This window comes from Trachypithecus francoisi, unplaced genomic scaffold, assembly GCF_009764315.1.
Source record: "Trachypithecus francoisi isolate TF-2019V2 unplaced genomic scaffold, Tfra_2.0 Lachesis_group1, whole genome shotgun sequence".
Taxonomy (NCBI): domain Eukaryota; kingdom Metazoa; phylum Chordata; class Mammalia; order Primates; family Cercopithecidae; genus Trachypithecus; species Trachypithecus francoisi.
This window is the reverse complement of record NW_022681454.1, coordinates 44,788,990-44,815,349: the sequence shown is the minus strand read 5'-3', so window position 1 is coordinate 44,815,349 and position 26,360 is coordinate 44,788,990. Positions and strand designations below refer to the sequence as shown.

Genomic DNA, 26,360 nt, shown 5'->3' with positions numbered 1-26,360 from the left:
ATCTGCCCACTTCCGCCTCCCATAGTGCCAGGATTACAGGCGTGAGCCACCATGCCCCACCCCCCCACTGGTTGTTTCATGTAGCCATTTTTCAGTGATCCGCTATTAAGAAGCAGCACTCTTTTATAGCCAAAAATTACACATATACAATTTTCCTTTAGAAAATGTTCTAAAAATAGAATGTCTAAATAAAGGGTTAGGTGTACATTCTTAAGACTTCTGATATGCGCTGACTTGCAGGAAAGTTGTTCCAGTTAACACTTCCTCCAGCAGCATCCAAGAGTTTAATCTGTAAAGCTTGAGACAGTTTAGAAAGTGTTTCAAATGATTGTGTTGCTTAAGAGAAAAATCTTAGCACTTCCATTTGAAAAGCCAGTGGGGCTGAGAAGACAATGAATGACAAGCGCTTTGTCCCTCTGTACTGTGTTTTCCTTGCAGCCTGGTGAGACGAGTGGACCGGATGGAGCATTCCATCGGCAGCATAGTGTCCAAGATCGACGCCGTGATCGTGAAGCTGGAGATTATGGAGCGAGCCAAACTGAAGAGGAGGGAGGTGCTGGGAAGGCTGCTGGATGGGGTAGCCGAGGTCAGTAGTCATGAGCTGAAAACACCACTGCTGAGCATGGTGTTATTAATGAAAACATATGTTGGTGACAGTTGTATGTGAAGTAGTGAAGAAGAGTAAAAAAAAAATTGACATTTATAGAAATTCACAATGATGTTTCCATGTACTCGCATTTTCAGATTTTTTTTCTCTCTGAAACAGAAGCACTCTTTCTATAAGATATCTTTCTATAAAACATCAAGGTAGTCTTATTGTCTAACCCTTACGCTGGGATGTTTATCTTCATAACTACAGGTAAAATTATAATCTGGAGATGTTACCTTCTTAATACTCCATATGCTAATGGTCCTGCCTTCACTGCAGGGTAGAATTAAGTGAAAAATTACTCCAGCAACTCTGAGATTTGCTATTATATGCTGTAAATCTGCAGCCTTACCAAACTGCACATTATTTGGTCCCTGGACTTCCTAACGCATTTCCTTCTACTGCCCACAACACCCTGGTTTCTTTTTCCCTTTCTAGGATGAAAGGCTGGGTCGTGACAGTGAAATCCATAGGGAACAGATGGAACGGCTAGTGCGTGAAGAGTTGGAACGCTGGGAGTCCGATGATGCAGCCTCCCAGATCAGTCATGGTTTAGGCACGCCAGTGGGACTAAATGGTCAACCTCGCCCCAGAAGCTCCCGCCCATCTTCCTCCCAGTCTACAGAAGGCATGGAAGGTGCAGGTGGAAATGGGAGTTCTAATGTCCACGTATGATATGTGTGTGTTAGTATGTGTGTTTCTAATAAGTGAGGAAGCAGCTGTCCTGAGTTGCTGTAACAAGCACACTATTTATATGCCCTGACCACCATAGGATGCAAGTCTTTGTGACCGATTGCTAACCTTCTGCACTTTAATTTATTTTGTATAAACTTTACCCATGGTTCAAAGATTTTTTTTTCTTTTTCTCATATAAGAAATCTAGGTGTAAATACTGAGTACAGAAAAAAAAATCTTCGTGAAGTGTATTGAGTGGTGCGCCCAGTTGCCACCATGCCTGAGTCTTCTCAGTTGACAATGAAGTAGCCTTTTAAAGCTAGAAAACTGTCAAAGGGCTTCTGAGTTTCATTTCCAGTCACAAAAATCAGTATTGTTATTTTTTTCCAAGTGTGTGAAGGAGAATGGGGCATTCCTTTCCACTCTGGCATAGTTCATGAGCTTAATACATAGTTTTCTTTTAAGAAAGGAGCCTTTTATTTCAACTACCTTCCTGGGGTAAACTTTTCTAAAAGATAAAATGGAACAGAACTCCAAATCATAGAATGGGTATGTAGTCATTAGGATAGAATCTGTGTGAATGGTTAAGATGAATGTTAAATACTGTGCTTTTTTGTAAGTTTATCATATCTGATGTCTGTGGGACTACCTGTATCACTTAATTTTTACATTATTTTGGCTCTAATTTGAATAAGCTGAGTAAAACCACCAAAGGTCAGTTATAGGATAAAATGGCATCTCTAACCATAACACAGGAGAATTGGAGGGAGCCCTAAGTTGTCACTAAGTTTAATTTCTTTTAATGGTTAGTTTAGCATAAAGATTGATCTACATGTTCTCTTTTTTTTTTTTTTTGAGGCGGAGTCTCGCTCTGTCGCCCGGACTGGCGTGCAGTGGCCGGATCTCAGCTCACTGCAAGCTCCACCTCCTGGGTTTACGCCATTCTCCTGCCTCAGCCTCCCAAGTAGCTGGGACTACAGGCGCCCGCCACCTCGCCCGGCTAGTTTTTGTATTTTTAGTAGAGACGGGGTTTCACCGTGTTAACCAGGATGGTCTCGATCTCCTGACCTCGTGATCCGCCCGTCTCGGCCTCCCAAAGTGCTGGGATTACAGGCTTGAGCCACCGCGCCCAGCCAATCTACATGTTCTTTTTCCCATGTGGCTCTACTCATTTGCAACTGAGTTTAATGTTATAACGAATCTAGTAAGAACAAGTTACTAAGTTTTTAGTATGCACTGAAAGTTTTAATTCAACAAATATGTTCATTTTAAGCAAAATCTTAAGAAAGTTTTGAAATCCATAAAGCATTTGGTTTTAAATTATTTTAAGAATATAGTACTCGGTCAGGTATGACGGCTCACGCCTGTAATCCCAGCCCTTTGGGAGACCAAGACAGGCAAATCACTTGAGCCCAGGAGTTCAAGACCAATGTGGGCAATGTGGCGAAACCCCATCTCCACAAAAAATGCAAAAATAAAAAATACAGTACTCAAGTATTCTTGATCCTGTGTTTCAAAACTAGAATGTATAATCCAAATGGAGCTCAATCTAATAAGAAAGAGGTTTTGGTATTGAAAGTTCATGCATTAGACAGTATCAGCCAAAATTTGAGTTAGCAACACTGTTTTCTTTATGAGAGGGTCTCACCCAAATTTATGGGGAGAAATCTATTTCTCAAAAAGAAAATTGTTTACAGAAATGTTGAGTAAGGTGACATTTTGAGAGCTAATAAGCAGAAGAGCATGCAGTGCTGTTGAATAACCCTCACCCGGAGAACCAAGAGAATCCTGTCGTTTAATGCTATATTTTAAATTCACAAGTTGTTCATTTAACTGGTAGAATGTCAGTCCAATCTCCAATGAGAACATGAGCAAATAGGCCTTTCCAGTTCGAAAGTGAAACATACTGGGTTTCTGTTAAGTTTTTTCCTCATGGCTTCATCTCTATCTTTACTTTCTCTTGAATATGCTACACAAAGTTCTTTATTACTACATACTAAAGTTTGCATTCCAGGGATATTGACTGTACATATTTATGTATATGTACCATGTTGTTACATGTAAACAAACTTCAATTTGAAGCGCAACTATTATGTGGTATCCATGTGTACCGACCATGTGCCGTATATCAATTATGGTCACTAGAAAGTCTTTTTATGATACTTTTTATTATACCATTTTTCATTTCACTTGCAAAATTTCACAGAATTCCTCCTTTCTACCCATAAATTACATATATTTTTCTTCTTTAGTCATGGAGAATTCCCCCCTCATCTCTTCCCTATTATCTTTCCCTGTGTACTGGTATTATTAAAAAGATGTTACATATGCAAGTCTTTCTCGACAATCAAGAATGTTATTAATGTGTAATACTGAGCACTTTACTTCTTAATAAAAACTTGATATAGTAGCAGATGTGAGAGTTGTCTGTTTTCTAAGTTTTAACAGGTAATGTGCCTTTTATCATGAGACTTTATTCTCTATGTCCTAAAACGACATTAATTGGCACATTTCTCTGTTTATTACACCAGCTACACATTTCAGGTACCCAATTAGCCTTTAAGCACAGGCTGTCATTTATGGCATTTTTGTTTGTATTTTCCTGAAATGAAGATTCCAGGACAGGTGGTTTATTTGAGAGATGTAGGCAATAGGGATAGTGGAGTGGCAAAGACGGGGAGAAGAAGAGAAGGTGCCAGTAAAGGGCGTGTCATCTAGCTGCATAACAGTATAGGCTGCCAAAGCCTAATTCTTGTGGTAAAATGCTGAGAAACAGTGTAGGAAAAACTAGAACGAACAATTCAGACTTATCCCAGCTGAGGGCCAGGACTTTGGTTGGAAGACCACTCTGGGATAATGGTAGTAATTCCCTAGCATGTACAATAGACAAAGCAGCCTTTGCTGGCTTCTGAGCAAGCCTGCAGGCAAAGAAATGCAGACACTGGTAGACGAAAACCAGCAGGCATACACTGAAGTGCCACACAGGCAAGGTGCCCACATTATGCACTATGTGTGATCACACAGTGTTCACCCCTAAGGGATTCCATCCCCTTAGGATACTACAAATGGGGCTCCGTGGAGTTGTGCCACATGGTGACTCTATGTAGACCACCCATAAAACAGGTAAGTTTAAAAGCATAAAGAAAACGGCACTCGGCTAAATCTCCGGTCCCCACTCTGTACTTACTAGTCATGTGGTTATGCCAAGACAACTGGTCCGGTTTCTCTGAAGACTATTTCCTCATTTGTCAAATGGGAAAATCAATACTTGTCTCCCTCATAGGATTTTGCTTGCGCAGTAAGAACATATATGTATGAAAGCACTTTAAAGCTGAAATGTCCATTACAAATGGAAGGAGGTATAGTACCTAACCCAGTAAGTTACAATCTGTTGAATCAGCAAAAAGGAAAGGAATTCTTGACAACTGCAAATTTGAAAGGTAAATAAAGGAGACTTATGTTGCCAAATAATAACTCAAAACTTACTTAAAAGTCTTCTGTGTTTGTATTTCAAAATTGGGCTATTATTTGTACAGTTTTGTGTACTGCTTTTTCACTTCATATTGTATCATAAACATTCCATGAAACCCTGATTTCTATTAATGGATACAGAGTGAATCAGTATAAATTAATATTATTTATGAAGGCCGGACACAGTGGTTCACAACTGTAATCCCAGACCTTTGGGAGACTGAGGCAGAAAAATTGCTTGAGGCTAGGAGTTCAAGGCCAGCCTGGGCAACATAGCGAAACTCTGTCTCTATAAAAATAACTTATCTGGGCATAGTGGTACACGCCTGCATTCCCAGCTATGCAACTGAAGCGGAAGGATCGCTTGAGCCCAGGAATTCAAGGTTACATGAGCTACAATCACCCTACCACTGCATTTCAGCCTGGATAACTGAGTGAGACCCTGTCTCTAAAATTAAAAAATACATAGAATATACGAATATGTGATCCATGTCAATTCATAAGTTATACATTTTTAATACATATGAATTACCCAAAATACATCTGCCCTGTTACTGGACATTTAGGTTGTTCCCATTTTTTATTATTACCTCTAATGCCATGACTAACATATGTCAACATAAATTTTTTTTTCACATACTGGTTATGTCTTCATGGAATTCTGTATAGAGAAGTATCTGGAAATGTAATAATTAGGTTACTCTATGAACACATGGTCTTGACATATATTACCAAATAATTTTTCAGAACATTTATACCAAGTCATATTAAAACCAAATTTATAAGCACCCATTTGTCCACCTGCAAACAGAACTTTTCGTAAAAAGTGTTTATTTTTATTTAAATTTAACAAGAAAATTATGCACAAAAATGAAGAAATTGCTGAATCTCAGATACTGCTTCACAAAAGACAGGATTTCTTAGAGTTTCTTCTAGACTTCAAAAAGCAGAAAACACCAGCCTGGGCAACATGGCAAAAACCCCGTCTCTACAAAAAATAGAGAAATCAGCCGGGCATGGTGGTGCTTGCCACTACACTCCAGCCTTGGTGACAGAGACCCTGTCTCAAAAACAAAAAAAAGCAGTAAACGAAAACGTTAAGAGGTAGAGATGTTTTAGTGGATATAAATTTAAGTTTCAAGACAGTAGAACAAGGCCAACATTTTCAGAAAAATCACAGACCACCACTCATCTCTTAAAGGAAAAAACAACCTTTGATGGAGAAGATTCATATTTGTAAGTGAAAGTGGCATCAATCTTACAGTTCCTTAAGGGTTTGATTTTTTCATATGGATCATCTGTGTTTTTTCTCTTGTGAACTGTGCTGGTTCTTTTACAGATTAAAAGAAATATTTATCTGGTTCAAGTTGGTGTTTGCATTTAAAAAAGAAAGAAATATCTAATACTATTGGGGAAAGGGTCAACTCAAAGATGTACATAAAACGACCAGTGGTCCCTTACCGCACCATGTAAGTGTTAAGAAGGTAAGGGCATGCCGTTGACTTGGTAGTAGTATTATAAGCCACTTGAGCTCTGCTGCATCCAGACAGATGAAAACATTGGATATGCTGCCCCTTTCACCATGACCCTGCCAAATGGAGGAAGCATTGGGAGTATTTGGTCACCCAAGAAAATCGAAGGATCATGGTAAGAGCTATCTTGAAAATATAAGCTATTTTCTATTTATAAGTAATAGTTAAAAGATATCAGTAGCTTGAAAAACAAAACGGCTTTGAGAAATGCAGTATTCATTAAGCAGTGGAGGCAGCCAGTGCTCCCAGAAAATCCAAATGCCTATGAACTTCAATTCTAAAGAGATGTATTGAATGGTCATAGAGCTAATGCTGTCAACATAAATTGTTTTATTTATCCTGATCAGTCTATTAGCTTATCAAACAAATCTGAACATACCATTAAGTTGAATATGCAGTTGCAGGTTCAAAAGTTATTCACTATTGTCTGTTTAATCTGAGTCCAGTCTTTGAACTTAAGGAAAAACAAACTAGAAACACATGATGAAATGTTCTAATGCCTTATTTATTTTATGCTAGTCTGTTCTTTAAATGAAGAATACACATTTGTTTTTCATTTGATCAAAGCATAAGATTTTAAAGGTTTGAAAAACAATCCTCCAAGTTTCATGCTGAGTTCAAAATAAAAATGTTTTCATGTTCAGGCTATTATATGTTGCCTGATTTATCTTGAAATCCCTTCCTTTGAATAAGACCAAGCAAAATCTGTTCAGCCACCAAAGCAGTTTCTTAGTCAATAATTCTTTTTTACCATTAAGATTGTCAATACAATACATTCTGAGTACATAACAATTTGTGTGTGTGTGTGTGTGTGTGTGTGTGTGTATATATATATTTTCGTTTGTTTTTGAGACGGAGTCTCGCTTTGGCACCCAGGCTGGAGTGCAGTGGCGCGATCTCCGCTCACCGCAAGCTCCGCCTCCCAGGCTCATGCTTTTCTCCCGCCTCAGCCTCCCCAGTAGCTGGGACTACAGGCGCCCGACTCCACACCTGGCTAATTTTGTTTTTGTATTTTTGGTAGAGACGGGCTTTCACCGTGTTAGCCAGGATTGTCTTGATCTCCTGACCTCGTGATCCGCCCACCTCGGCCTCCCAACGCAATTTATATTTTTGAAGGTCCCTTTATGTGTATTGTGCCATATGCTTCTCACAGCCCCAATAAATGCTTTGGGCGTTTTATCCTATCCACCATTACATGCTCTCCTTCATCTCCAGACTACCCATTTCTGCCATTGCCCTCATAGGGACCCATTCTTGTAATTTTGGATATGTAGAAAAATCCTGTTTGTGTGTTTAAATAGATTTATACCATAGAGCTTTTTTTTCTTACAATGCTTTTATTAAGGTGTGTTTCTTCTGCAGTGTGTAGCTCCAGTAAGTTATCCTGTTGATTGTGTAGTACTTCCTAGCATGCAGCCACATTTTACATAGTATCTATTACTATAGCAGAATGGTTGGCCCTAATTCTATTTCAAAATCTTTGGGCTGGGCGCGGTGGCTCAAGCCTGTAATCCCAGCACTTTGGGAGGCTGAGGTGGGTGGATCACTTGAGGCCAGGAGTTCACGACCAGCCTGACCAACATGGCAAAACCCCATCTCTACTAAAAATACAAAAAATTAGCCAGGCGTGGTGGTGCGTGCCTGTAGTCCCAGCTGCTAGGGAGGCTGAGGCAGGAGAATTGCTTGAACAGGAGGCAGAGATTGCAGTGAGCCAAAATTGCACCACTGAACTGCATTCCAGCCTGGGTGTCAGGGTGTGACTCTGTCTCAAAAACAAACAAACAAAAAAACCCGAATCTTTATAAATTCGCTTATTGACTTTTCATAAGTTTTTCGGTGGGTATATAACAGAAGTTGGAGTGCTAAATCCCAGGCATATACTCTACCCAGAACGATCAGGTTGCCCTCCAGAATGACTGCACCAGCCTACAATTCCACTACATACATGAGAAAACTGGATTTAGCCATACTCTCACCAGCACTGGTACCATCTAGCTTCTTCATCTGTGCTAAATGGAATGTTTCAAAAGTGAGACCTCATTTTATTTTGCATCTCTCAGATTCCCAATAAAGTTGAATATCCATCCTTTCACCTAGTCACTGGGGTTTCTCTTTGTAAATTACCTATCAAATCTTTAACATCTTACAATTTGATCTAATGGGAAACAAGTATGTTTTTGTTTATTGCCTATTTCTCTGCTGGGTCAAGATCTTTTTTATTGTTTGTTACAAGTTCCTTGTATTGTTTAAATATTAATCCCGGCCGGGCGCGGTGGCTCAAGCCTGTAATCCCAGCACTTTGGGAGGCCGAGACGGGCGGATCACGAGGGCAGGAGATCGAGACCATCCTGGCGAACATGGTGAAACCTCGTCTCTACTAAAAAATACAAAAAACTAGCCGGGCGAGGTGGCGGGCGCCTGTAGTCCCAGCTACTCGGGAGGCTGAGGCGGGAGAATGGCGTAAACCCGGGAGGCGGAGCTTGCAGTGAGCTGAGATCCGGCCACTGCACTCCAGCCTGGGCGACAGAGCGAGACTCCGTCTCAAAAAAAAAAAAAAAAATTAATCCCTTACCAGTTTGGACCCTGTTAATATCTCTCATCCACCTGATAACTTTGCCAATGTTTCCTTCATTTTTACATAGAAAAATTCATCTATGTTTTTGCCTCATTGTTTTGGGGGTCTTCAAGAGAACTTCATGAGGTCACAAAATTTTTATGTATTAAACTTAGGTTTTACTTTTCACATTTAATATTTTAAATTTCTATAAAAGGTCTGTAGGTATTTTTGTCCACATAATGAGCCAGTTTTATCAACACTCTATTAAATAAGTCATTTTTCCTTAGTAGCTCATGTTGTCAATACATTTCAGATTCATGCATATATGTGCCTGTTTTTGAATGCTTTATCCTGTTATACTGATCTAGGATTGTTCCTGCACAATGACTTCTATGACTATGTCTTTTTAGTATGTCTTCAGATGCCTCTCTGGGTTTATTTTTTGTTTTGCAAAATCAGACTAAGCTATTTTTGTGAATCATTTTTTTTCATATAAATGTTAAAATAAGTTTGATGGGTTCCTGAGAGGAAAAAGAGGGAAAAGTCTCATTGAAATTTAATTTGAATTATGTTGAATATATTGGTTTGAGGAGAATTGACATATTTACAATATCAGAAACATGATAATGTGCCCCTTTTTCAGATCTTCTATCATGTCCTGTGTCTTAAAATTCCTTAAAGATCATATGCATTGTTTAATATGGTCTTATTGCTACTACAGCTTTACTGTTTTATGGTTTTATTGCTATGATGAACAGAATCTTCTCTTTCATTATAGTTTCTAGTTGGTTATTGCTATTATAAAGGAAATTAATTTACTAATTTTTAAATAAATTAATCTTACACTCAGCACACTTGTTGAAGTTTTTTACTAGCTCTGGTTCTGTGTTTCTTTAGGTTTTCCTTTCTTTTTCTTTTTCTTTCTTTTTTTGTAGAGACAGGGTCTCACTCTGTGGGCCAAGCTGGAGTGCAGTGCAGTGGTGATCACAGCTCACTGCAGCCTCAAACTCCTGGCCTTAAGTGATCCTCCTGCCTTGGCCTCTCACAGTGCTGGATTAGCAGGCATGAACCACCGCACCTGGCCTTCTTTAGGTTTTCTATGTAGAAGACCATCTCATCTGTAAATAAGGACAGTACCATGCTAGAGAGAGGCAGCCAAAGTAGACATGCTTATTTCTCGTCTTAATGAGAATGTGTTTTAGTTTGTGTTTCTCTGAAAGAAGAGATAAGACAAGCATGTTGGGTTCAGGTATTTAACAGTTTATTTGGGAGGTGATATTCAAAAACTGGAGTAGGGAACAAAGTAACACAAAAAAGGAGGAAATGCCAGTATGTGGGTGTGTTGCCTAAGCAGCAGGGCCTCAGCTCCTCCTCTGAGAACATGACAGAATGCCCCTCTGTCTGAAGAACTAAGGCTGGGGCATTTGCCCACTGGCCCCAATCCCTACTGGTTGAGGGGTGCTCCTGGGTGTTACCAGGCTACACTTGCACACAAGGTGAACTTCTTTCAAATTTAGAGAAGGCCCAGGAGCAGAAAGTGAAGAGACATGTGGTGCAGGAGTGGGATGCTAAGGTCTAAGCTCACATGGAACTGTCCACCAGAGCTGCAACCAAAATCACATAGGAGACAGCAACAAAAGTGTCTACTTCAGTCCACCCCTTGCACCATTCAGATCCACTCATGCACACCCTGGACTTTGTGAGGGAGAGGCCAGCTGTAATCTCTAGGTAACACAATACAGGACTAGAACTACCTAGGCCCCATTGCTGCTGCTGGTCACACAGCTGTAGTAATAACTTCACCTTCTACTCTCCTTCTGGGAGTTCCCTCACTCTTGGCTGCTACTTCAACTGTACTAAGCTGCTTGCCTGGTGCACTGATCCACACATTCAATCTCGAGGGCTCAGAGCCCTTGGTTACCTTGCCCTTACAGAGCTGTGGAGCATGGAAACACTGAGTTATCTCTGTGAAATCTCTGCCCAATTATGTAGCAGTAACCCCAGCCTCTCAGGATGACAAATATATCTTTTCTCTGCCTGCTCTTCCACAGGTGTGGAAATCCCAAAGAGACCACGTGGCAGACAGTATCAGACTCAGTGGAACCCTCAGTGTACTTCCAGGTGGACATGTCCCCCAACTTTTTAAGTCCAGGACATCCAAACCAGCAAAGACTAAAGTTGCAGAAACAGAAGTATAAATTCTAAAGATAGGTTAATGGGAATGATATTGAGAGAAGCCAGTATTGCTTGATTCATGGACCTGTGCATTTTAACTGTTGGAAGCAGGCAGGAAATACTCATTTAATGTAGGGACCTGGAAACTTTACATACAGGACCGATAACTATTTTAGGCTTTGTGGGTCATAATGGTCTTTGGTGGAATCACTTTGCCATCATAGGGCAAAAACAGCCACAAACACTACAAGAGTGAATGAGCATGGCTGTGTTCCAATAAAGTTGCATTTTCAAAAGCAGACAGTGGGCTGGATTTGGCTGGCAAGCCAGTTTGTTGAACTCTGGCTCAATCCATAAAACACATGCTGGAGGATAGTGCCCCAGTTTTCACTCAGGGCATCACCCATGAACTGCCAGTAGCATGATGCTTATGACCAGTCATGTCCTGTGGAATATAACAGTAATGGCTAAAAATGTATTGAGCAGGTCCCATGACCAGGTATTTCTAGGCACTTTACATATAGCATCTTATGTAATTTCCATAACCCAACTGTAGTAGATACTATTAGAATCCCTATTTTATGGGTAAGAACATCATAGATCACCCTGACCTAGTCCATCAGGGTTACAGACCTGGTGAGTAAAGGATGACAAGAGGAGGAGAACTGGGGAATCTTGCCTGGGCTTGACTTAGGACCTTTTAACTTTGCAATGGTATGAAAGCCATGCGCATTCAGTAGTACCATACTTTGAATAGCATGCCACCATTCTGTTTTTCACATTCAGTATTCAATGAATTACAGAGATTAGCTGTAGAGATAAAAAGGCCCCATATTTGCCTCACAGCTCTTACAACTCCTTATCTTCCACTGACATCCACTGTACCCATTCTGGCTTATGCATAGGGCATTTTCCAAAGGAACCCACCTCAGGATTTATCAAGACGTGCCTGATAATACTGCAGTATCTTCCAAATCTTAGCAAGGAAATAATCTGTGTGACCTTTGGCCAGTTGCAGTCTCTGAAACACAAGTTTCCCCATTTGGAAAATGAAAAAGATGGAACAGCTTGAGGTTTTCCAAACAGCACGCCGCCAAGCCTCTCATTATTGAGCTGATCCTTCAGACTGTGGTGCCTGACAGAGGGAGCCAAGTGAGAGCAGCATCCTCACTTAGATCAAAGGAGTACCGCTTCCAAGTGTCATTTAGCAGAGGCCCACATACAAATGGTCTCTGAATTGCGAGGGCTTGACTTAGGACTGTATAACTTTGCAATGGTACAAAAGCCATGCACATTCAGTAGAACCAGACTTTGAGTCTCATTTAGTATTCAATAAATTAGAGATAGTCAACACTTTAATATAAAATAGGCTTTGCATTAGGGGATTTTGAACTGCAGGGTGTATCAGTGTCCTAAGCGCATTCTTAGGCTAGGCTAAGCTATCATGTTCGGTAGGTTCAATGTATTAAGTGTATTTTTGACTTACGATATGGGTTTACTGGAAGATAACAAGATCGTAAGTCGAGGACCATCTGTATGCTGTTCTATGGGGCTCAGGGGTAGAAGGATGACTCTGCAGCTAAAAAATGATCTGATGATCAGGTGATGCTAATGGGTTCACTTAGTTCTACTTGTGCTTCTGATATTTAGGTGGATACAAAATACAATGCATGGCTTTGAATGCAGCAGTTACCCAGTGATTGAACGAAGATCAAATTATAACAATGGAAGTTAGTGAGCCTTAACTTCTTATTGCAATCCTAAATAGGTGCTATAGTTCCCAAATAATTACCTAGAATTTCCAGCCTACCTCTGACACACGGGAGAAAAAAGGTAATACTTTCCTTCCTATTATAAGCATTCTAGATGACCACTGATTCTTATCAGGGAAGCTTAGGAAATTCCACCCTATGTAATCACAAAGAAATGTGCCAACCTGGGCAACCAAGTGAGACCTTATCTCTACAAAAAAATTAGCCAGGTGTGGTGGCGTGCACCTACAGTCCCAGCTACTCGGGAGGCTGAGGCAGGAGGATCACTGGGGCCTGGGAGATCAAAGCTGCAGTGAGCTGTGATTGAGCCACTGCACTCCAGCCTAAAGAACAGAGTGAGACCCTGTCTGAAAGAAAGAAAGAAAGAAAGAAAGAAAGAAAGAAAGAAATTTGAAGGTTTATAGTTTAGAAAATAAGAATTACTTTGATTTAGAGTATCATTATGTTCATATTGCTAAGTGGAGGGAAAAAAGTAGTCTACAAGTCAACATGCAAGTTAACCATTTATTTAAAATATGTATACAAACAGGCTGCAAGCCAGATGGTAGCTATGTCTGGTGCGGTTCAAGGCCAGGATCTTTAGTCCACAGAAGATAAACACAAGCCTGTGAGGGTGGGGTGGGGACACTGCTATCTCCTGCATTGTCTTGGTGAAGGTTAGCTGGAGCAACTATTCAGGTTAGCTTGACACACAAATCCCTATGGATGTAGTAGATACTGTTGCATTGGTCTTAAATCCCAAATCTGTGTTTATCAAGGAACCCTCTGACCTCAGTTTCACACCTGAGAGAATAATGTAACAAGATAATGTCCACATTAACACTTTACTGTTTAAATGAGTGATTTGGTGCTCTGGGTTACAGATCTTTGGTCGGATGACTGGTGTGAATTCATTACTCAGAGAATAGCCACCCCTTTGGATGCACTAAAAACAAAAATTCCAGGCCGAGAGTGGTCTGACACCTGTAATCCCAGCACTTTGGGAGGCTGAGGCGGGTGGATCACTTGAGGCCAGGAGTTCAAGACCAGTCTGGCCAATGTGGTATAACCTCGTCTTTACTAAAAATACAAAAATTAGCCAGGTGTGGTGGCACACACCTGTAGTCCCAGCTACTCAGGAGGCTGAGGCAGGGGAATCACCTGAACCCCGGTAGCAGAGATTGCAGTAAGTCAAGATCGCACCACTGCACTCCAGCCTGAGACAGAATGAGACTCCATCTCAAAAACAAACAATTCCTGAACATGAAAAAAAAAACAGAAAAAAAAAAAAAAAACCCCACACGCTCTCCCACAAGTCCCGAGGCCAGAAAGCTCCATCTCAACTGATATCAGCCTCTCTTACCCCTCTTACCATACTAACTGCCACCACACAGGACTGAGTGTAAAACTAATGCGAGATGCAGAAACCCACTTTTTGCTTTTTGTCAAAGCAGGGCAGAAAGGTGGGGGAGAGAATGAAGTATCAAGAAGCACTGTGTTTGTTCTATTAAGAAGAAAAAGGATTTCAATATAATATCTTGAAATTTAAAATTACAACAAATTTCTTAGAACTTTGGTTTATCAGCATATTAACACAGTCTCACATGAAGCAGGAACTGTCTACAGCAGGCATCTCTGCAAACAATGGCCTCTGGGCCAGATCTGGTGTTCACTGGCTGTGATGTACAGCCCTCCAGTTAAGTAGAAGTTTTACATTGCTGAAAAGGGTTTTTAACTTTTTTATAAAGTTATGTTTTTTAAAAGAGGCAAATAGCAAAAAAAAAAGACCCCGAGAGACAAATTATCAGGCCCTTCTCAAAGTCTGTCAACCCCTGGTTTACAGGAATAATGAACTCCCCTCCGTCCTGCCTCCACCAACCAAAACAAAGTCTTTAAAAAAAAAATACACAAGACCAACCAGAAACACAGATGGCAAGATGCCTTTTAAACAAAAGACCACCCTCCCTTCCTTGATCTTAGCAACTTTAGTCTGAATCTGCATGACAGACAATTCAAATTTTTGTAATAAATCAAAATAAATAAATTATAGGGTTGCACTGAGAAATTTAGTGGACACTGAAAAAGTTAAATTGGCTGTTCTTCTTGAAGCTATTTGAAAAAAAAAACAATGTAAATATCCATGCATTCACAGAACTTTAAAGGTAGAAGAAACTCTCATTTTACAGATGCATAAAGGAATTTGGGGAATGTAAGGTTCTATGAAAACAAAGAACATGAAATGAAAAAAAAGTATTAAGAATTACTTAGTCCTTTTGATATCCATGTGAGGTAGGGAGAGCAATAATCCCAGCATAAGCACATAAATTATCAAACCAGGACACTAAAAATAATTAAAGAGATGGATATAATTATATAATTTTGAAAACATGTATTTCTTGATTGCATATTTGCTTCATTATATTGATAGACCTAAAAGATAGATTTACTCAAATCTTATTTTAAAAATATCTTTCAGAATGCACCACAAGAAACTTGTTTGGATTATATTTTTGTGCATGTGCAAAAATATGGGCTGTAATAGAAAGTATTTTTTTTTTTACTGTGAAAACCAATCAAAAAAGTTTTTAAAATACTGTGATGACTTGCAGGTGTTGTCAAGCCAATGACCTTTTATAATTCTACTGCTATATCCAAAAGAAAAGTTCTTTAGACACAGTACAGTGAGGTATCATAAAACACTATATATTGCCACTAAAGAATGCAAAGCAATACAGATAGTATACATTTATTGTATAAACAGTACAAATAGCAATTTATACTCATTTAACTGAGGTTTATTTTATGTTAAACCACATTAATTTGTCTCCATTATAGATTAGTTCTGACATCCGGGAAAATAAAATCAAAAGAATATATATATATAAAAAACATAAAATGAGTACATAAAATTTACCATCTTAACCATTTTAAAATTAAGGAACTTTTTTAAAGTGTGGTTTATTTTCTTATAATGTAGAAATTTACTTAAGGATATATATACCCATATATAATATGTAAGATATGAATTATATATAGGATATATATCCTATATAATATATATATCCTGATATATAGGATATAAAATAGAGAATATATATAATATACAAGGTATATATATATATATGGATATCTATATCCTTAAATAAATTTCTATTTTATAAGAAAATAAACCATACTTTTTTAAAAGTTCCTTAATTTTAAAATGGTTAAGATGATAAATTTTATGTTATGTGGTTCTTACCACAACAGAAGTATATAAAAGCAATTTTAATATAAAAAGAGGATACGTAAAACAGGATATAATTAAATTCTCATTTATTTAAAAAGTAGTTGTTAATCATTTTGGCTGTTTTGTTTCTTCTGAAGTATATCTTGTGTAAAAAGTATAGATAGATACTTCTCTCTGTGTAATAAGGGAAGGGTATATACAGAGAACTGTAAGGCACAGGTATGTGAAAAGCAGGAATTATACCAAGAACAGGAAAAACTGATTAATCTTCATGATCACATAACCAAGAAAAAAGATAATGTATTCCAAGATGATGCCTTAATCAAGTGTCATCCAAAAAGAAAAAAGTTCAAAGATAAAAATATAATGCCATGTTCCCAAATTGATGTTGTGACAGAATGTCAGGGCACCCACTGACAAACTAAATGAATTCCAAGATGACCAGTCTCAGGGCATCTACACACCAGGGATGCTCCAGCTCACTTAATTCCTGTAAGTATTGAAAAGTATTTATTTTTAAAGAAGAGGGCTGCATGCATTGTGGTCTCATTAATTGAATCCTAGAACAATGAAAGAATATTAGTGGAAAAGTGGTGAAATGTGAATATTGTGTGCAGTTTAATTAACAGTGATTGTACCAATGTTAATTTCTTAGCTTTGACAAATGCACCTTGCTATATAAAATGTTAACATTAAGGGAAGCTGGGCAAAGAGTAGACAGGAACTTTCCTCACTATCTTTGCAACTTTTCTGTCAATCCAAAATTATTTCCAAATTCTTTTAATTTATTAAAAAGTGGGGAGAGAATTAAGTATCAACCTATGCACACAGAAACGTAACACTTGGCTGTAGCAATGTTCTCATAACAGCAACATAGGGGAATACAGTAAGTGTCATTTCAAAAATAATGCAGGGGTAAGAAAGGAAGCCGTGACTGGGAGAGTGGCTGAGTGGGCTTTTGTGTGCTACAATCTTCTATTTTCTGACCTGCACTGGTGGTTGCACATAATTCACTGAACTATATTTTTTGGTACAATACCCTTCAACTAAAAAAAAATTAAAATATTTCCCTATTACTGATGAAGGTTAGAATGAAAAGGACATATAGAAATAAGGTATATAAGTAGGAAAGAAAACCTATGCAGGGACAGATGTAATAGTTATTAAATCCTAAGTAAAATTTCCAGAGCTGGAAAAGATCTTGGAAATTACCAAATCCAGGAGTGGTCAGATTCCTTTATGAAGGTAGATCTGGAGATACTTATGCACTGCGGATAGGCAGAGGCCAGACTTTTGTATTTTAGCAAAGTTCCTCAGAAGATTCTGACACACACCTGGATTATAAACCACTGAATTACCCCAAGAAGGTTACGTGACCTTCCACAGCTAGAATGTTCCAGAAATAGTGCAAGAATTCTATTAATGGACCTCTACTCTACCTACAGTTCAAAACCCTCAGCCAAGATTCCTGAGATATTATACCACTAGAGAGAAATATCAGTAAGTTCTATTAACTTTAATGTGCTTATCAAAAAGATTTTTCTATCACAGTGGCTTTTTTACCCTATAAGACAGACTCTTTTTTCCAACATATTTTCAATTTTACATTTCCAGTATAGCATTAATACATTTGTCATTTATTAAACAATGGCAAATCACAGCATCGTAAAGTATTAAGACTGAAAGGCTACTAACCTACCTATTCATTTTAAAGATGAGGAAACAAATGCCAGAGACAGGAGTTTCCAGAATTCAATTCTCCTTTTTTAGGTTAATAAGTTAGACTAGATTTCTTCCCCATGGTTACTGTCTGAGGAGATGAACTAATATGCGATACGTGATATCTTGGATTCTTTCATGTTTAATTCCATTTGTTGTGATTTCTAAAAATGTATCTCTTTAAAACAACTGCTGTTGTGCAACAGTGTGACAGCAAGGGTACAGAAAACAACAAAAAAACTTGATTGAATACTTCAATCAAGGTGCTTCTTTCTTATGTGAGGATAAATCATACTGAATTAAGGGGAAATTTAAGAATATTTTTTAAGAAATAACAATTTCAGGTAGGCAATTGTGAGGAAAATAACAATCATACAAGCCAAGGCCACGTGATTCTTCCACAAGCCCCAGGGTGAGAGATCGATGCCCTGGTTTGTCAAATATTCTTCACCAGAACATCTGAAATTCAACAGAAAAAAGAATATAACTTCATTCCTAGCATCTGTCAAATGTTACTCAGTATATCCACTGTTCCTTAAGGGAGCCTAAAAGTCAACCAAGCCTTTAATGATTATCCCTTCAGATGTCATAGCTAACAGTCATTGTGTGCTTACAATTTTGCTAGACACTAACAAGCAACATGATCCTAACTTAGTTAATTCCTAAAACAATCCAATGTGATGGACATTGTACACACTTCAAAGATGAGGAGACTAAGGTTTAAGGAACTTGACCAGGTTTACAGAGTCATACTTTGAATCACCGACTTTTTAGCCTACTCAAATGTATTGGCTTCCAAATCTGTAATGTTGCTCTCTCCAAAGGGCAGAAACATTTATCAAGTAATAGTTCCCTTATCCCTGATAAAGAAAACATCCGCTTAAACAGATGACACCTATGACCCTTACTAAGATGATCAAAGCTCTTACAGTACTCTTTACCCTTGCAAACAGCCATAAAAAACAACACAGGCTAAGAATTCCAAAACCAGGAAAAGAGGTGTGCATGGTTTTCCTGCAAAAGTCACGTTCTGTCAGCTCTTACACCGAGACTGTGATGAACATCACAGATACTCAGGTACAAGACATTCCCAGCAGACTCAGCTATTAGGTTTAAGCCTTAAGTGGCAGCTAGAGTAGAGTAGGATGAACTCCTTGCCACAGGTTAGGAAAGCACCTGATACTAAAAATACCTTGGACCGCCACAGTTACTGCCTGATGCCATTTTTGTGCAACTCTTTGGAATTCAGCAATTCCAAAAACATACATAGACTCTCTTTTACTATAAGAATAGTTTCCTCTTGGCTTAGCACAGTGACTCACGCCTGTAAGCCCAGCACTTTGGGAGGCCGAGACGGGTGGATCACGAGGTCAGGAGATTGAGACCATCCTTGCTAACACGGTGAAACCCCGTCTCTACTAAAAATACAAAAAATTAGCCGGGCGTGGTGGCGGGCGCCTGTAGTCCCAGCTACTCGGGAGGCTGAGGCAGGAGAATGGCTTGAACCCCGGAGGCGGAGCTTGCAGTGAGCGGAGATCGTGCCACTGTACTACAGTCTTCGCGACCGAGCGAGACTCCATTTAAAAAAAAAAAAAAGGAATAGCTTCCTCCTTTGCCTTCTGAGGATGAAGCCTCATCTTCCCTTACCATGAAGCCCATGGTGGCTCCTCCTTATCTGGTCCCACTTTTCCCATCCACTTCATCCTGACCACTCTGATCAAGCCAAAAGAGAGGGACAGAATAAAGAAAACCTCTCTGTATAGAGGATTTCCTGTGAATAATTGAAGAGTAATTTGTCTTGTTATTAAGAATTATTTATATTCTACTTGAACATTCAGGAGATTTAGGATCATATCAACATTCTCTTTTCTCTCATTAATTTATGTATCAAAATCAAACCATTAGCAATCATAGAAAAGGAACGTGTTACTAAATTCTTAAAACAATATTATCTAGTGTTATTAGAATCTATTTAACATTATGTGAAAATGTTTTTTTTCCCTCAACTTACTCAAGTGTTTCTTGTTTTTTTAGAGGATAAATTGATTGATAGGGAATACTTCAAGTTAATTTAAAACACCACCACATGATTATGTGGCCTTTGATTTCATGATGTCTTCCAAATGCATGAGGCAGTGGAAGTGCCAGGATCTTGGCAGAGAAATGTTCACTTTCTTTGTGCTATTGCTGCCTATTTCATTCTTACTACTGTCCATGGGTTGGGCTCAGAAATATCCGTGAGCTCGTGGACCCATAGATTTCATAGAATCCATACAGTTCAGTGACCATAAGCCCTTGATAAAATATCAAAACCCCTCACTTCAATCTCAAATGCTCTGAAAACCAAGAATTCAAACCCACAATCGAAATATCAAAAGGATCTTTTAAAAGGCCCAAAACAAACAATAAGAAACAAACATAAGAAACATTGCTGCACGTTAAAGACAATTTTTACTGCAGCAGAATACTGAGGGGCTGTGTCGCATGTTCACGTGCATTCACGCACAACTCACTTTATGGATGAGAAAACGTAGGCTCAGAAAAGTTCAGTACCCCTGGAAGGACTCATACAGATCTAAGCCCAGTGGCCTTTCTACATCACACCATGGTAGTAACAAAACCCATTTTGACACTGAACACAAACTTACATTGCATAGTTACAAGTACTGTTTGCTGTTTCATTGAGTCCTGGGCAGAAGTTTTGTCCCAAAAATTCATTATGCTGCAAAGCCTATAACACAAGCGGGAGCAGGGCAAGGTAAACAGTTTTAAATTTCAAGAAGTTTCCAAAGAGTTATCACAATCATGCCCTCTGAGTTTAATCTTTATTGTTATTTCTGAAAACATATTCACAGTCTTTGTCTCACCAAACCAACTAATGTTATTTTCCCTGGCAATCAAGAAGCCTGGGGTTGGAATTTTGGCTTCCAATACAAAAGAAGTAAAGTATTTGGCCAAAGCGGGAAACCTCTGGCTATATTACACCATAGCTCCTTCCTCCTTCTCTCCCCAATTTTGTAACCCCATAAACATTCTAATTAAAATGATACAGTGGTGCTCAATGAGTATTGTTAATTTACAGTGACAATCTTTTGTTCTTGTTTGTTTTCATTAGAACCAGTTGTAATTTCTGGAAGTTAGAAGCTTAGTTATACTATACTAAGACACAGACAGTTTACTTTGGAGTTAATGAGCTTGCAAAAGTCAATATGACTATGCTTATTATATGGTCTTTGTTCTTCTAATTTTCCTTTCATTATAAACATATGTATTCTAGTCTCCCATCCTCTCATTTATTTCCTTATTGAACTGAAACACAACAATGTGTTTTTCATCAATTAGTCAATCTTTCTCCTTTACTAGGAGGTATCTCCCCACTCTTCAGCCCTTTAAAGGATGACTGAGGAAAATAGCAAATGACTCCCCGGCCATGTGTTAACCAAGGCTAACAGGAAATTCTCATTCCTTGCTCCTAAAAGGTTTCTGGATGGGAGACTTTCACAGCTCATGGTCAGGGAAATGAGAATAGGAAGCTTGATTTCCATTGTTCCTAGCTTGGGAACGCAGTCACAACGACAGACAAGGAAGACTTACCGTAAATCCGTATCGTGGGATGCTGAAGTACTGAAGCCATGACAGCCAAGATGCAATGGTTCTGAGATTGACCAACAGACCCGAAAAAATCTACAAAAAGCAAATACTAAGAGTCAAGACTGCTTGAGTAATTTCATGCAGAATTCTAGAGAATACCCTCTTCAAGTCCCTACCACTTGGTAAGTATTTCTTTTAAAACCAACTCTTTCTTGAAGTTTTTTCCACTTACTCTAGACACTCACTAAACACTTCTCCTCTGCATGTGCACATCTCCATATAGCTGAAGTCATTTATGGTTTTAAAGGACAAAATATCTAATACATATTAGATATTCCATTTAATTGGAAGATCCTCAATTGTCAAGACTATGTACTCAACTTTATTTGTAACTGCACGCAATGGAAGGTCAAGAAGCACTGACTATTATAATGACACAACCACTATATGTGCTCACCAATACACCTGGCATTGGAAGAACCTATACCAGATCAATCCTGAGCATCACACGCCCACCACACTTCACATAAGATTTGTTATTTACAAAGGTTTGCAGTCTATATCCCTATGACTTTAGCAAGGATATGAGGTTCTGAACGCAGGCTTAACATAACCCAAAGTCTAGAACTGATACAGAGTATAATGTGGCAAGAGGCAGAGTATAAACAGGATCAGTGCTATCATTTAAAGCTGCCAAAAAGCAGTAGCACAATGGAGATGCCAGGAAGACCTGCTGAAGATTGACAAGAGAACTAATTGCCACCACAAGCATACCAGTATATGCATAACAATAATGATGCTGCTGGTATGACTATACCAAGTGCATCTGACCAAGTGACTTGATCTGACCAAGTGCTTAGCATATAACGCAGCCATCTCTGAGTAAAATACAGTTTTATGACTAGTTTTTAATGTTCTGTGTAGAAATCCTTAAATAACAATAAATCAACCAAAACATTTGTATTTGCTGGATGACAGTATGGGAAATATAAACAAGCTTTATCACTTTCTCATTAATGTTTGCATTGGCAGTTTTCAAGTCCAGAAATGGAAGAATTAAACTCTGGCAAGAGTTTGTGCTAATTATTTTTATTTAAAGACATCTACTCCTACTCTAGCAGACACGACATGTTCCTGTCAAGTATGATGATGAAAGGGAAAAAATGTAACTGGTTTCGTTCAACTGGTGATTCCTCTAAGTGCAAAATTTAGGGGCATGTAAGATTAGAATTAAGTAACCATTAAAAAAAAAAAAAAAGATAAGCAGAAACATATTGAATGTCAGGAACAAAACCCAGAAAGGAGGTACTTAGTAGTGTGTGAACTCTCCCAATTTTCCAATATTTTTAAAACACTCTTTTTCAAAATACAAGAGGGAGCCAAAATAGACCGCTCACACCATACTCTGTTCTGTTTCTTATGAGGCTTAACGTGTGTCTTGGAAAATAGTATTATAAATCCAACCAAACCATCTCTGCTGGTGGGTAAACAAGCTAGCAGTTTGGTGCCGTATGTGGGAACTTTTAAAACAGAAATTAAAAATGTAAAAAATAAAATTAGCTAGCAGTTCTCTAACACCAGCATGAAAGTCGGGCAAATAATCTGTCATTCTCAAGAGAATCTGCCGATCAAATGTTTTCTGGTTTTTGAAATTCCAATTTATTAAGGTTTCATAATATGTCACCAAGAAACACTTTTTAAAAGCTCATTAGCAACAATATTAACTAAAATTATTGGAACTACATTAGAACGTAGCAAAAAAGATTGGATAACGGCAAAGAGGAAAGTTAGTATATTCTCTAACATAATCTATTTCAGTAGATGGCCTTGAAGCAGGGTCCCATTTACAGAATCCTCAAAACAGGTTTTACATGACAAGTGAATGTGTAGGAAGAAATGAAGGAAAAAACCAATTCCTTCTCAGAGGAAACACAGTTCAGACTCACCATCATAAACACAAAAGAGATGGTCATGAGAAGTGTTGCTATGGAAACCACACTCTGACCTGCTGCTATGGCCAGTGCCATGGAACTGGCCGAATAAGCCACCATCATAAGGGTAAACATCATAATGAAGAAGGCATCTGCCGTTGGCTTCAATCCTTAGTCAGAAAGAGAAGAAGAAGTTAACCCAACTGCCTAGGTCACCATATGTTTGGGATTGCTTATTGTGCAAATTTAACACTAATATTTTAAGAAACTAGTATCAGAATGAAAAAAAGTCATCCACTCTCCAACCACCCTGGGTCTCCAATGTTGTTTCCGTCCATGTAAGTGCATGAAGTTCTCACAGAACTGCATAAGCACTGGTCCTTATAACACTTATGTGCCATTATATATAATTAGAACAATTTCTGAATTCCTGAAGTACAACTAGCCAAAATTCAACTGCCTTCTCTTTTCACAGGAAACTCATCAATAGCACATTCATTTGCCCATACGTCCCCACATTACTCATTGTGTGCTGTAACTGTGTGAGTGAAGGGACTGGCATGACCTCACAATGGTTGTAGTATCTGGGGGAGGAGCAGGGGACCTCCATAACCCAAGCCTCCCTAGACAGATTACCACATCACTCTGGATTGAAATGGGACTAAATTAAGTTTCATAAACTGCTTTCTAAACTGCAGTGAGCTAATACTGTAGGTAATACAATTTGAAGATTTGAAACAGCCACAAGAACACCAATCAGGAGTCTGGAGATCTAGATCCTAACCCTGATTGTTTAGGTCACACCTATTATTTGTCAAATGGAAGGTTTAAGCTCAATCAGTAGTTCTTATCTTGTAGTGTCAAAATAGATATTTCTGGGGGTTGTCTGTGTGTGTGTGTGCATGTATCAGTGAAATATATGGAAATCAGATGCAAGGAGCCTGGAGTGAAGCCTGAGCATAATGCACAAATGAATCTCCACATCTGTCAAACAAGTATTTTTTTTAAATTAGCAAGTCCCAAAAGTCACTGTCTTTCTCTCATTAAAGAAGCAGGGATGGGGAATATATATTAAATAAATAAATATATATATATATACACACACACACACATTTAATCATTCTATATATCTCTAAGAGATTAAGTATATTTAATCATTCTACATATCTCTAAGTGTGTGTGTGTGTGTGTATATATATAGAGAGAGAGACAGAGAGAGAGAGAGAGAAAGAGAGAGAGAGAGAGAGAAAACATAGATAGGTTATAAATATCCCAGCTTCTCCAGCATAGTCTCAAAGTTTTATAAATTCTTTCCATGTTTGTGTATAACACAAGTATCTTTCAGTAAAGTATAGTTTTATAAGTGTTTTACAAGTTCAGGCTGGGCATGTCAGCTCATTCCTGTAATGCCAGCACTTTGGGAGGCTGAGGTAGGAGGACTACTTGAGGCCAGGAGTGTAAGACCAGCCTGTGCAACACAGTGAGACCCTATCTTTACCAAAAACTCCATCTTTATGTGTGCCTGTAGTCCTAGCTACTCAGAGGCTGAGGTAGGAGGATCACTGGAGCCCAGGAGGTTGAGGCTGCTGTGAGATATGATCACCACCGCACTCCAGCCTGGGTGACAGAGCAAGACCGTGTCTCAAAACAACAAAACAAAGCAAACAAACAAAAAAGTTCAGTTGGGAAACAGTCTTGACAAAAATAGTTGACAGTGAACAACTATTTCAGAGAGTGCAAAATGGACAAGTGTTTCCTTTTCTCATGGTTTGGTTTATATAAAGTTTTGAGAATCAAAAACATGCTTGCAAGGCACAACTGACTTCACCCATAGGCAAGACTAAAGACATGTCCTTTTTTGTTTTGTTACTTACTTACCTAACATGAAGTACACTATACAGGTAAATATAATACTTGGTAACATCCTCATGGGTAATAAATCAGATAACAGTTTTCCAAAAAAATAAGATGACACTCTGTAGTATCCGCTGATATATTCATGTCTATAGAACAAAAATACATATCATACATCCCAGATTAGTTTAAGAAGCCACAGAGCAGGCTAGACTGCCTGTTATAGACCTCTGCTGACAGCAGGGGTGGAACAAGCCAGTTTCCCACATCATCAGAGCTAGACCCACTATGCATGCCCATGAACACCTTGGGTGCCAGCCTCCCTGGGACAGCATCCCATGAAGCTCTGTGCACAGCCCCTCTTCTCATGACACAATTCCCTCCTATTGCTCTTTCTAGCTCCTGAACACTCAGTCCAGGGGAACAGATTCCACATATCCTCCCTCTCTTCAAAGAATGCTTTTCCTTCTTGGACACTGGCATTCCTTGAAGAACAGCACTTCAGTAGCTGATTTTGGTAGGAATAGAAGCTTTTCTTTTTCCCTATTTCTGATTAGGAAGGTGGCCTGTTATTCTCCAAGTCCCCCAGTGCAGCTTCAGGTCACTAAGCTCTTCTTACCTCTTCTACTCTCAAGGTAAAAAAAGAAAAAGACCTTCTTTCTCTCTCTCCTTTTTTTTTTTTTTTTTTTTTTTTTGAGATGGAGTCTTGCTCTTTTGCCCAGGCTGGAGTGCAGTGGTGCAATCTCGGCTCACTGCAACCTCCGCCTTCTGGGTTCAAGCAATTCTCCTGCCTCGGCCTCCTGAGTAGCTGGGATTACAGGAGCAAGCCACTAGTACAAAAATACTAAATTTTGTATTTTTTTAGTGGAGACGGGGTTTCACCAAGCTGGCCAGGCTGGTCTCGAATGCCTGACCTTGTGATCCGCCTGCCTCAGCCTCCCAAAGTGCTGGGATTACAGGCGTGAACCACTGTGCCCAGCCGAAAAAGGCCTTCTTTCAATGATCATGTCTTCCAACCATACATCCCTGTCAACTATCAAATTGTAATCTTTCCTCTTCCTGACATCTTTCTCCCACAATTCCAAACTCTTCCACCTCCTTCATTCTTTCCCTGTCTAATAATTCTTACATGTGACATGTACATTTGGGCAAATGTGATCCATCCTTGAAAAATACCCAGCCTGGGAAACATAGTGAGACCTTGTCTCTACAAAAAATTAAATATA

At 38.9% G+C, this 26,360-nt stretch overlaps 2 protein-coding genes across 9 annotated transcripts in view; one reads left to right on the top strand and one right to left on the bottom strand.

Annotated features, from left to right (window-relative positions):
* Positions 1-1,497, top strand: part of PKD2 (polycystin 2, transient receptor potential cation channel) — a 68,694-nt gene extending 67,197 nt beyond the window's left edge. For both annotated transcript variants that reach the window (XM_033214130.1, XM_033214129.1), the window contains 2 exons: positions 439-586; positions 1,088-1,497. In XM_033214130.1, coding sequence (XP_033070021.1) covers positions 439-586; positions 1,088-1,324 — 385 coding nt within the window. In that variant the 3' untranslated portion in view covers positions 1,325-1,497. The remainder of the gene's footprint in view (positions 1-438; positions 587-1,087) is intronic.
* A 16,037-nt stretch (positions 1,498-17,534) lies between these two features.
* Positions 17,535-26,360, bottom strand: part of ABCG2 (ATP binding cassette subfamily G member 2 (Junior blood group)) — a 134,279-nt gene continuing 125,453 nt past the window's right edge. For all 7 annotated transcript variants that reach the window (XM_033214123.1, XM_033214124.1, XM_033214125.1 and 4 more), the window contains 5 exons: positions 25,159-25,283; positions 23,296-23,450; positions 21,353-21,442; positions 20,407-20,489; positions 17,535-18,217 (listed from right to left, as the gene is read on the bottom strand). In XM_033214123.1, the coding sequence (XP_033070014.1) occupies positions 18,070-18,217; positions 20,407-20,489; positions 21,353-21,442; positions 23,296-23,450; positions 25,159-25,283 (601 nt within the window). In that variant the 3' untranslated portion in view covers positions 17,535-18,069. The remainder of the gene's footprint in view (positions 18,218-20,406; positions 20,490-21,352; positions 21,443-23,295; positions 23,451-25,158; positions 25,284-26,360) is intronic.